A 12,720-nucleotide genomic window follows, 5' to 3' on the forward strand; every position below is an offset into this window, starting at 1 on the left:
AGATACATAATGGTTTAATTTGTACCCCACCCTGCCAGGATATAATGCAGAGCTTCCCAGACTGGGATCCTATTTAGTTGGATTCTGTACTTTCACTGCTCTTTATAAAGACTACATTTTCCATTACACCAGTCATGTATTTCACATTGACATTACTGCCAATGATTTTGTAACCACAATAGTATCAGCATGGACAACAACGGCCATAACGGGCACACTGGGTGGAAAACAAGGTCATCTCTGTGTAGTGCACCTCTATTGATAGCACCCAGTGCCATCCTAGATAAAACAAGACACAAAAATCTATGACGCTGTGAGGCTGTCACACTCATTATTCACTATAAACCATACTGAAAAATGGCCATTTCTGTTCATAGATCTGTGCCAGTAGCAGTACCAGAGACCAAGTGTGAGCATAATCAATCAAGTCTGACTTCTGTACACGTCCAGGATATCTAAAACTGTGTTTAAAACTGTGTGGCAGCTCCACATCTGTGAGGTGTGTATTGTCCACCTAAGTTATACTTAACTCAAACAACAAAAAATTTACAGCAAGGGAATAATAGGATGCAGTTTGCAGCCATCTGGTATGTTTCTATATTCAGAGTTTTCTTTTTTTTAAACCGGTCATCAACCACCACCAACGATTGGTACTAGATCCTGCTGAAACATGATTACAAAATCTACCAGACTAGGATTGATGTCACTTAAGAGTTCCAGATTTCAACATTTTATCATCCGATCATGGCAGGATTAACCTATATTTGCGGCTGCGATGAGGGATGCTACTGAGGCTTTCTAAAAACTGATAAAGGCACAAAATAATCCAGAGAGTCTAAAAAACAAGTAAGCACAGATAGCTCAACTAAAACAATGTTAATACTTCACAATAAACCTTCATTTTTTTATGATTTGGTGACTGCTCAGTAGTTTTTACTCCTTCGTGACTACCTCTGCCTTGCATCCTAAAATAGCACAGCTCATGACAAATTATATATTGTTATTCATTTCACATTTTAATAGCAACATTAGCAACAATCACCTTGAGTTTTGGCTAGTGTCTTTCTATTCGCTACCTTTCATCTCACATGATGATAGTGATGTTATTTAGGTCATGACAGATAGAGAAATATGGAGCTATGATATATCAACACTGTAGGTGCAAAGGACTGCTGTTAAAATGGATTTAGTGGCACATGAAATCCAATATTTGCACATTAAACTGACACATTACAGTCTGATGGCTAAACAATATGATATATTGCTGTGCAATAAAAGAACTAATTTAAGTTTCTATTCCGTGATGTTCTTATTAATGTGGCTTCCTGTAAAGTCACATTGCAGTACTCCTCCAAGGCTGCTCAGTGATTGTATAATTTCTGATGGCTGAAATCTTGAAAAAATTTGTGGCAGAAATCATGGCAACATAGAATGTGGCCATTTAATATAGATGTACTCACAAACAAAGTAACCTTGTGCTGAGAACAGGCATGTGTTTTCTGTGTGTACGTTATGTACGGATACGAATCACGTGACCTAAATATGTGGCGGGGGGCGGGAATCGATGGGACTCGGAAGCACCCCCACAATTTAATCAATCGTTCCTTTTATCATTTCCGACAGATAAGTCCCGATACGTCCACAGCGGTCAATTTGTAGTAGGATTGCAATCATGTGATCGTCAGCAGGCAGCTGACGTAGCATTCACTTGTTGTCATAGTTACAGTGATGTCGTACTGCTATCTCGTAATAATACCAAAATCGTTAACAAATCCGTGGATCCAGACTATAAGCCGCATCACTGCCAAATCAAATCACTGGGTCCTTGTGTAATTTTTGACCTTCCCTGAAAATTTCATCTAAATCTGTTTGTCCGTTTTTTGAATAATGTTGCTAACAGACAGACAAACATAACTCATATAATTCCGCTGCGTTCTTTGGCAGAGTAACAATAAGAACTCCTGCAGACTGCCTCACTTACTTCTGAAATATTTATTTCATTACAACGTTTCGGTTTGTCTGATCTTCATCAGATCCTTGGGTAATATTGTAAAGCTTCCATATTATATGTACCAAAGAACTGCCTCAATCATCCAATCAGAGAACTACCGAGATTAGTTTGGCTGATGATTATCTGGCACTGACTCAAAGCCTCTGCATCACCAGCCAGAATAGTAGCTTTAACAACATACAAAATGACTCAATATAATGATAATCTTAAAATCTAAAAGACTCTTTATAAAGGGTAAGTAAATTTACAGTCTTACAGTGTTACCAAGCACGTTAAGTCAATTGTTTAAATAATATTGAAACATAGATAGGGACAAAAACCTCAATTTGTCCAAAAAAAAGAAGAAAGAAAGAAAAACTTTACATTGCTGTCAGACATTAAACATATCTGTCCACAAAGAGCAAGAAACTTGAAGCATATTCCTGTGCTATATAGTAACCTAAAGCTGACAGGAATTTGATAGTTTTAGTCATATCTTGTCATGCAGTGCTGGATATGTTTCATTGGTGGTACTAGATGAGCTCAGATGACAACCAGAGTCAACAAAATTCAAAAAGACAAAGGGTCCAAAGTGATTGAATTAGACTGTTCCAAATGAGAACTAGGCATCTGTCTACTTTGTTTTATCTTATACTAAAAACGTAAATAGATATATGAGACTCATGTAAAATTAACAGATATGAGCTGCGTCCCATTACTTTTCCTGTAACCCAATCACTTATAGGTTCTCTTGATTGGCTAATAGCCCCCTGGAATGGGGTCACAAGGACAAAAGGGTCAATGTGCAACCTGTAATTGAGATACAAAATGTACTAGTGGACAACAGAAACTACTGTAGAGAGCAGGATTTTAACTAGACTGTAGTAGTTCAGACCAGTGCATCTGTTATATCTTATATTCATATATTGCAGGAATGGTCATGCACTCATAATACAAAATTAGTAACATACTGCAATCCACTGCATGTGTATGAGATATTTTTTTAAAGCATTTTGTTAAATAATATGACAATATTTACCTCACATTTGTTCATTTTTTAGTCATTCATCATTGCACTGTACTGTATTCTGAAAAAAGTCTTCTCTCCCTTAATTTGACTTGGCATGTAATAATGGTACATTTGGCAGACCATCTGGCCTCTATTTAACCACTGCCCTTTCCACCTAAACACAAGTGGGACACACTATAGTGTGTGTGCGCCGAATGGAGGGATGGGTCTAAGTGTCCAAGATTAATTCTGATATGACATTAACGCAGACATATTTTTCTCATCCTTTTGTTCGATGAGTGTTTGAGTTTAGTTTGTGGGTAAACTTGTTGGGAGGTGTCATGTCTGTTGATGGAATAGCAGAAATTGTCTGTCTTATTCACATTTCCCTCTGTCTGCAGTGTGAAATCGCTTATCCTTTATGTGACACATATGACAAATGGATCAGCAAACATTTTTTAATTCCATATATACAACAGTATCAAAACAGCGTACACAAAATGAAAACTGTTTGATTAAATGCTTCAAAAACTAATTTATTTTTTCTTTCCACCAGTTGTACCAACTAAAAACTATTAGAACTGAAACAAGATCATTCCATGTGCATTTTGGTATGTTTGGAGACAGCAAAACAAGACTATACCCAACACAATTAAACAGTGTAGAAGATAAACCCAATCCAGCTTGGGTACTGGGTGTCAGTTCTGAGAAATCAAATGAACAGTTTAAGACCTCAAGTCTTTGAGTCGGAAGAAAACTAAGCATTTAAATTAACTTTTGCTACCGAGGTAAAACATAGGGGTCTAATTCTGATGTATTTTAGCAGAATTAATATGCTAATGTAGAGATAAATCTTTGACATTATTCAAAAAGTTATCCCATTCTCTTTTTGCAAGGAACCCAGATCCTGCTCTCATATTTTCCTCAGAGATTCAGAGTTTATGGCACAATAGGAAACTCAAATGTAAAAGCAGTATGTTCTCCTGCTAGTTGCTAATATTTTTGCTAAAATTTAAAAATTAAATTTAAAAAAAAATTAAATTAGATTAAAAAATTAAATTAAATTAAAATTTTTGCCTGTTACAAATATTGATGAGACCAAAAATTGTCTGTTATGAATCCAAAAGAATAGACTAAAAGGGCATAAAAAGCTTGCAGATTTTATGATAATTTTGTGTAGGTTAATCACTACACACAAGTTGCTGACATTTGACTCGCTAGTAATATAAAACTATTGATTAGTGCAGTTTTAGTTAGTAATGGAAGTGTGTTGTAAGTGGCAGCCATACTTCCCTTTCATCATCATACTCCTAATATCGTGTGTGTCTTTCTTGTGCATGGCGGCTAATGAGTGAAATACTGTGTTGTTATAGAAGCCTTTTAGGGCAGCTTGAGGCACAGAGAGAGAGAGAGACAGAAAGAGAGAGAGAGAGAGAGAGAGAGAGAGGTTCTGATGTGATCTGATGTCTTTTGACAGTTTGGTATTTGGTATTGAAAGAGCAGAGGCATTATTGTATTAATCATGGAAGGGAGAGAAAAAATAGGAAAGCACAACATTGACATCCTATTCTTTCCAACTCTGTCAACACATTTACTCACACAGTGCCGTCTGTCTCTGACACTGGCAGTGGATGTGTATGCAGAGGATGGACTAGACTGAGTGGAGTTTGTTAAGCCTGTTATCGTGCAATGTCTTAGTAAGTTAAGTCTTTTCAATGTTTAAAGTATTTATATATGAAAGTGTGCTGTGTGGTCATAATAATCTGACTGATGCTTCAGGATTGTGCAGCTTCACCCACCATCTCTGACCATGAACACAAACCAAAGTCTGTGGTTTTGCTGTTATACTGTGCTGTAAATGTTAGACGTGTTTGACCACTGCAGGCTGATAAACTTATTCATTTAATTTAACACTATGCAGTTTGGGTTTATATATCAATCCTACTATACATCTACTATGTGGGTGTCCTTTGTTAAATCTATAAATGATTAAATTACTAGTAGTATTACTACACTAAACCATAGGCGGATTTGTTGCCATAACCATTGAACGTCATGGTGAGAAACTCAAAAAGACAATCTGAAAAATAATAACAGCTGGAGAAAATCACCCTGACCATTCTAAGGACCTGACAGGAGGTACGTGAGCAGTTTCACACAGGGAGAGAAAAGGCTCTAAGCATGAAGATTCTCTGTGAGGACTGAGAATTAAAATGGTGGCATCATCACGTCCTACAAATCATGGGTAAGTGTGCGAGTTCTGCAGGACTTTCAGCTGCTCACATATGGGTTGCAAGTAGTGTTAGATTTGTGAAATGTCCAAATTAATATGAACGCACATTATCTTGTATTGCAGCTTTGCTTTAAATTTGGTGAAAAGGATCTCTGGATAGCTACTTGAAAACAGCAAAAGCGTCTATATTGTACAGTTAGCAGCTAACAGAATTTACATTTCACAGATCTTTGTGGACAGATGCACCGTTGTGGGAGCATGGATGCAGGATAGATCTGCCTTTCATTGTCCATGTGACTTTCCAGGGCTGTGTGATGAAGAGCTGCAGGCACACACACATACACACACACACACACACAGGCATGCATGCGCACACATTGTGTGTCGCACGAAAGGGACACTAGAGATTAATGACTGTATAGGTGCTGCAGTGCAGGGGGGAGGCCAACCAAGGAGGACAAGAGAGGCGAAAGAGGGCAGGGACAGATTTAGGAGAGGAGGAAAGAAGCTGGAGAAGGGGGATGGTAGGGAGGCAAGAAAGAAGAGAGGAGGAGGGCATGTTCAAAAGGAGCCGAAGAAGACATTCAGGGGAGGTGGAACTTAGGAGGAAGGAGATGAAGAGAAGGTTTTGGGACTGAAATAGTAGGAGGCAAAGAGGAGGTCAGAGGTCAAAAAGAGGCAAAGAGGAATCTAGAAGGAGACCAGGAGGTGGTGAAGGAGAATGTCTTATTGTTTGCAGATAGGCCTCACTCGTGATGAACTACTGCACAGTCAAATATGCTTAGTGAATGTGTGTGTGTGAGTGTGTCTGTGTGTGTTAAGTGATGCATTGCATTGCTCACACTCCGTTGCTGAAAATGGACAGAGGAAATACAAATATACAGAACACAAAGCTGTCATTCTTTCTGTCCTTTCACCTCTCCCTTCCACTGTTTCGTCATCTTTATTACACCGACAGCTGTCCATGGGTGTAATGAACACATAATCCCCACCCTTCCCCCAAACCCATCTTTGCCTCATCACGACCCTCATTCACTTTACAGCAGGAACATTTTAGTGTGTTGACAAGCATTTCTGCAATATTACTTGCTTTGACATTTATATGCTCAATTGTTTTTGTGAGGGGATTTTGACTGTGTGCTTGTGTATGGACATGACTCAGGACAACAGCGGTGTAGCAGTTTGAAAAAACAAGCTCTGCATTGTTGCAGCCAAAGTAATTCAGTCCAAAGTCTGACTTAAACTGAAACTCTGGTTTTAAATACAGGAATGATGAGCGGCTATTATGTGCAAAGCCAAACCAACAATGGATTTGTGTTACTGACAATTTTTTGGTATGTAATTTGAGTCTCCCTATTTCTCTGCACCATTGTTGTTCTAAAACTACACCTTTAAACTATACAACTGCATTGGCTGACATGTTTCTTCGTTATCACGTAATGAACACACACACCATAGTTTATTTTGACTCAGTTTAATGTGGATCATCACTCTGCCTCAAATATTCTCAGAAATATTGACAACTCATAAGCTACAAATGTGCATAATTAGACAATTTTTGTGCTACTTCCAATTTTTATTACAATTATGTGCACCATGTGCACAAAACTACACCGAGGAAAAGCTAAGGGACAGTGCATTTCATTTTACTTTCTATGTTCCTGTTTTTTCTGAGTTGGGCCAACTGCACACAAAAGAATAGAACAATAACAATATCAACAAGAAAACCATTCAGAGAGCACAGTACTCCACCAAGGGTGCTCAGTCGAAATCACAGCACTATAGAATGTGGCCATTTAATATAAATAGACAAACAAAATGACCTTGCGCTGAGCACAGTCGTGTGTTTTGCATGTGTGTGTTTTGTATGGATACTGAATCACATGATCTGAGTATGTAGCAGGTGGTGGGAATTGATGGCACTCTGAAACACTCCCACAATTTAATCAATTGTTCCTTGCATCATTTCCAACAGATATGTCCTGATAAATCTGCAGCGGTCGATTTGTAGCAGGATCACAAACATGTGATTGTCAGCAGGCAGCTGACGTAGTGTCCACTTGTTGTCATAGTTACAGTAACGTCGTGTCGCTACCTCGCAATGATGCAGAAATCTTTAAAGACTGTAAGCTGCATCACTGCCAAAATCTAACCACTTGTTCCTTGTGTCATTTCTGAACTTCCCTGAAAATTTCATCCAAATCCGTTAGTCCGTTTTTGAATAATGTTGCTACCAAACAAACAGACAGACAGACAAACAAACCAACGACGATCGACGCATAACTCTGCCGAGGCTCCGCCTCCTTGGTGGAGTAATAATACCATCCTGACAGAGCTTCATTTGATATCTATATGACAGCTGAAACTGTCATCAGCTGTGTTTGATCATGGATATGTGCTTAGGGCATTGATTTTTTTGTAGGTGTGTATGAAAAAAAGGTCAAAAAACTAAATTTTTGGCAAGTTTACTGTTGTTTTATGAATCGGACAAACACTTAAAGTTGTTTAATGTGTCAAAAGCTAATTGGGAGATTGCAGCATACCAGACAGCCACTGCAACGACTGGTAAGCCTATACTACCTTATTCTGAATAATGCATACTGGCTCGGATAACGCATTATTCATGACCGATGTTACATTGCACAGGTGGCAGTCTTGAACCATTAAGCACATTTGCAGAAGTGGCTGAGTGAGTGCTTGGAGAAAGTAACACTTCAATTAGAGGAATGATGCTTCTATTGTGTCCATCCAGGGATTAAAACATTTTTGACAAGGTATGGAAATATAAATAAACATATTTTTTTGTTTTCTTATCCATGAGTTGATTACACACAAATGTCAAAATTCATAGCTTAATGTATGTTCCTTTATTTCCAGGTTAAACACTGCTTCACCATTGTCTTGGCATGGTCTGTTATTCCCCATTACCAGTCAAGGGCAAAGACCTTGTGCTTTTTCCTTCACGATTGGACCCAGGTGATACTGATAACACAGAGGCATCAATATGGATGAATAGCATTAGAACACAGGAGTGATGGTTGCTGGAAATGGGTCTCTGTACCCCTATGTAGATATTCCATTAATAATCACCCGTTTCCAGCTAGAATAGTCATTTACCACATTAACAATGTCTAGACTGCATTTCTGATTCATTTAATGTTATCTTCATTGACAATTCATTGCTTTTCTTTCAAAAATAAGGACAATTCTAAGTGATCCCAAACTTTTGAACGCTAGAGTGTATATATATATATATATATATATATATATATATATACATATATATATATATATATATATATATATGTGTGTACATACATACATTTGTAAAGAACAAGTATATCATGGTAGTCTTGAGCTTACAATGGCTCATTACTCATCTATGTAAACTTTGTATATATTCTATGTTCTATTTACTATTCTCTAAAAAAATAAAGCATTTAACACAAAATGTGTTTTTGATCTCGTATATGCTATTTGGTTAAACAAGTAAAAAAAAAAAAAGCATCATTAGCATTGCATGATAATGGGTGTTGGGAAGGAAAATTTTATTCATTTTGGGCAACACGGAACACATGCTGTCCAGACCCTCTGAGTCACTTTGTGTGATCCGAAAGTACAAAGTGCAATAAAATACAACTCAGTGTATTGTAATTTGTTCTCCATAAAGGGTTAGGGTTAGGGTTAGGGTTAGGCCACTAACCAGCTGCAGTCCTGAGAATGGTGTTTGACACCATTGCAACTGACACCATTATCTAGGAGCGCATGTGCTTGAGGGTGAGGATTCCTCTTATGGCCTGGACACTCCCAAATTTAAACAGAGAAGCAGTGGCAAAACTTATTTTTTTTTTAAAGTTATTTTTTTGGCCTTTTATCGGCTTTATTGGATAGGTGCAGTGTGAGAGAGACAGGAAACAGGAGAAGAGTCAGGGGAAGACATGCAGCAAAGGGCCGCGAGCGGGAATCGAACCCGAGCCAGCTGCGTCGGGGACCAGCCCCTGTACATGGGTCGCCCGCTCAATGCGTTGAGCTATACGGGCGCCCCGGCAAAACTTATTTTTAATGAAATAGCTACTATTGGATTTGGATTTGGAGTGGATTTGCTTGCTTTGCAAAGTGGACTAGTTTCATTTCACCTCTGGTTTGAGTTTAGTGAACTTTGACCCATGTAATAGTACCGTTGACCATTGGTAATCCATCTTTACATAACTATATGTATGCTCACATATTTTAATTGAACTTTCTTCTGTTGCAGTGTAAACATACAGTTTGAAAAGTAAGACAGATAATATAGATACAGCTTTTGAATAAAACATGTGAACCTATTGTCCTGTCAACAGCCAAGTTAATGACAGCAAACAGTGAAATGGTTTGTACCTTGGAATACTTTTTCTCTCCCTTCAGTAACCATTTAATAAATTACACAATGTACAATCACCAGATCCAAATCACTGTACGGGGGTAAATGTCCTGCGCAGAGAAAATACAGCAAAGTTTGGGCAAGTTTTAGTGCCGGATTTGCTTTCACTAAAGATCCATCAGCACTCATTTTTTCATATCTTTGTTTCTTTCATGTCTTTGCTTGATGTTGTAATATAGTCCTGTGGAATTTATAACTTAGTTACATTGGAAAATATAGAAATGCAGCTCTTCTTCCTCTGATGAGAGCCCAGTTTAAACTTCTTTTCTACAATATGTGGTGCTATTTAGAAAATCATTGTTTTGGTACTCGGGTGTTCTGCATGCTTCTTCAACTGTTGGTCCATAGAAAGTGTCCATTAGTGTCCTTCACAGTTAAGATTCCTGCTGGCCATCCAGGCTGACTTCCTGTTGATTCCTTGTACACAGGCTTGAATAAAATCATCATACTGCTATTCTATAGTCTCCAAATGTAACTAGACCAAAAGGAATAACTGCTGGTACTAAAAAAAATCATTTCTGAGTTTGGGATGAGAGTTGGGGTTGCTGTTGGGTAGGAACTTAACAGTAAAAAAATATGACATCAAAGTAAGACAAGAATAACTTCCATATATTGTGAGTTCAATTTAGGCATGTTTCTATACCTAAGGAAATATGATGAGGTTTTATTCTCAAATTTGGGGTTAGATGAATGATTATTTTCAGTCAGGCCCCAAATTTTCTTTGTGTAGTTTTATAAATAAAGCTTTGGGATCCTGGACATAGACATGTACACAGTAGTAACTAATCTTGATTGTACGAAAACAAAGGAATTATATTCTCAAAGAAGAAACTCAATAAATTCTTTGTAGGCAAAGTGTGTAATGACAATAAGACCCTAGAAATTCAGGACTGATTTGCTGCCTTACATGTAGCAAGATTTTCTTAAATTAGAGCATTCTTTTCATAACACTAAATTTGCTCTAGACGAAGAAGGCATGTGTGAATTATGTACATTTATTCCTTTGTAAATTTACAGGGAATGTCAGCGTAGTTCTTTGAACTAGAAGCTCTGATATATCTGCAGGAATTAGACATGATTACTTTAAACAATTCAAGATATGACTTTCTTAATAGAAATAGCAAAAACAAAACAAAAACAATGAACGGTCATAGAAACAGGAGTTTTTTTTATAGAAATAGTATATCCTTAATTAAGATAATGGGATTTTGTTCATCTACTTCAAATCATTAGGTATGTTTATTAGGCTTCGTTTCAGTGCCAGGGACTCCACAGTATGACTTAGTAAACAGCCTGGTGCACAGTCAGACCTGGTTGTGGTTGGCAGGCCTTTGTCAGCATGGAATGTATTGATTTGTATGTGGTGCATCAGGATCTTTGTAGTGAGACTTAAATGAGATTTGCATTTACTTCAGGTACTCTAGGTTTCCTTAAAACATTGATGAAGGGCCAAGTTTAGCTTATTGGTGTCTATTTATGGTCCCTTGTTTTGTCATCTCCCAATATACAATACGGTGTCAAGAATTAATACTATTTAATAGCCTAAACCTACTCACAACTTGTAACATAATCTACTTTTTGTTTATACATGAATATAGCTATCATTTCTGAAAAATAATGGGACTATTACAGAGGCTCCTTCATTATCAGTAAATCCAAGGATTGACAGTAACCTTGACCTCTACTCTATAATGTGTGGAAATGGGGTCATTCATATTGCACTCTGTTTTTTGATTTACAGTCATATGCTAAGACAAAACAGTGTGTGCTACTGTACGACACTTAGCTGCATCCCGTTGCTTTTAGCCACACCTAGGACCTATATAGGTGTCATTTTTTTTATTTTGAAACATCATTAATGATAAATTTAACTACCAGGTGTATTTTAGAGAAATGTTGCATTAAATAGAAAGTTTGTCATGGTGAGTAAATCACATTTTACAGGTTTACCTTACTGGATCCTGTTGTTTTAAATCATTTGAGACTGCTTGGACAGCAAGCATTATTTAGCTCAGTGTGATAATCACTCACTCAATATTTCTCTTCAAAAGTGTCCTATAGTTGGGAAATGTACCTGAAAACAAACCCCCAAACCACACAAATATACACTTGGGGATGGTAGTCACTGATATTGTATGTTTAAGGACAATACGTTTTGTGTTTTCCCACTAGAGTGTCATTACCTCAGGTTTTATTTCAAGCAAAAACTTTTTAAAAGATCAAATCTCAAGATTAGCTTCGTTTTTTGATGTAGTCATTCAAATTTAGTTGAAATGTACAAAAGCCAAATGTCTACTCACAGTCAGAGCAGAATATTCCTATAATTTTAGGTAGTACATAGAAATGTGTCGGTCTGCTGCAATGATTTGCATATGTATTTTTCTTGAAGTATTAGTAATCTTACACCAGACCAAAAAGTGTACATGACAGTGTCAAAGTACATGGCACAGTCTTGTTTTCATGACGACAAGCACAGAGTGATTATTGACAAATTTACCAACTAATCATTTTCTGGTGCCTGTGTGTCAATGGTTTGTTTCATGTATAGGCGGGGCTACGTGGGAAAAATGGAGCCTGCTATCGTGCAACAGAGTGATATGCTAATGTGTTTGCGTCAACATGGAGCCTACTGGTATGAAGCACTGGAGCCAAGGATCTACCCAGAAGACATGAATGATTTTGGTGTCCATGTTCTCATCACTTGACCAACAGGATAATCTACTGACAACATGGTGTGTTCCTTTGAGTTTTGTACTATTCAGGTGCTCAAGAGACCTGTTCTTTTCAGTATGATGGTCCGATCAATTCTGTGTTTCAGTGTGGGAGGACAGAGAACAGCTGGCAGCATACTCCAAATAAAATTACATTTGGTTTCTTAGCAGAGAAAAAGTGGCATGCTCATAATGAATGTGCACCACATTTTACTTTGATCGCCAGTGTGCAATGGCCATAATACCAACCTTGCTTTGTGTTGCTTTATGTTGCTTTTATGTGAAATCATCATATGAATGCTACTTCTTCTCTCAGGTTGGTGGAAAATGCAGGTCTTTATAGCGTTCAATCATCAA

At 37.5% G+C, this 12,720-nt stretch overlaps 1 protein-coding gene across 2 annotated transcripts in view; it reads left to right on the top strand.

Moving 5' to 3' along the window:
* Nucleotides 1-12,720, top strand: part of nat16 (N-acetyltransferase 16) — a 33,275-nt gene that overhangs the window by 2,365 nt on the left and 18,190 nt on the right. Inside the window, exon 2 of one of the 2 annotated variants that reach the window (XM_023263608.3) lies at nucleotides 12,201-12,384. The exons of the other annotated variant lie outside the window; for it this stretch is intronic. Within the exon in view, the coding sequence (XP_023119376.2) occupies nucleotides 12,326-12,384 (59 nt within the window). The 5' untranslated portion in view covers nucleotides 12,201-12,325. The remainder of the gene's footprint in view (nucleotides 1-12,200; nucleotides 12,385-12,720) is intronic. 2 annotated transcript variants of the gene reach the window in all.

Source organism: Amphiprion ocellaris, chromosome 23, assembly GCF_022539595.1.
Source record: "Amphiprion ocellaris isolate individual 3 ecotype Okinawa chromosome 23, ASM2253959v1, whole genome shotgun sequence".
In the NCBI taxonomy this organism is placed as follows: domain Eukaryota; kingdom Metazoa; phylum Chordata; class Actinopteri; family Pomacentridae; genus Amphiprion; species Amphiprion ocellaris.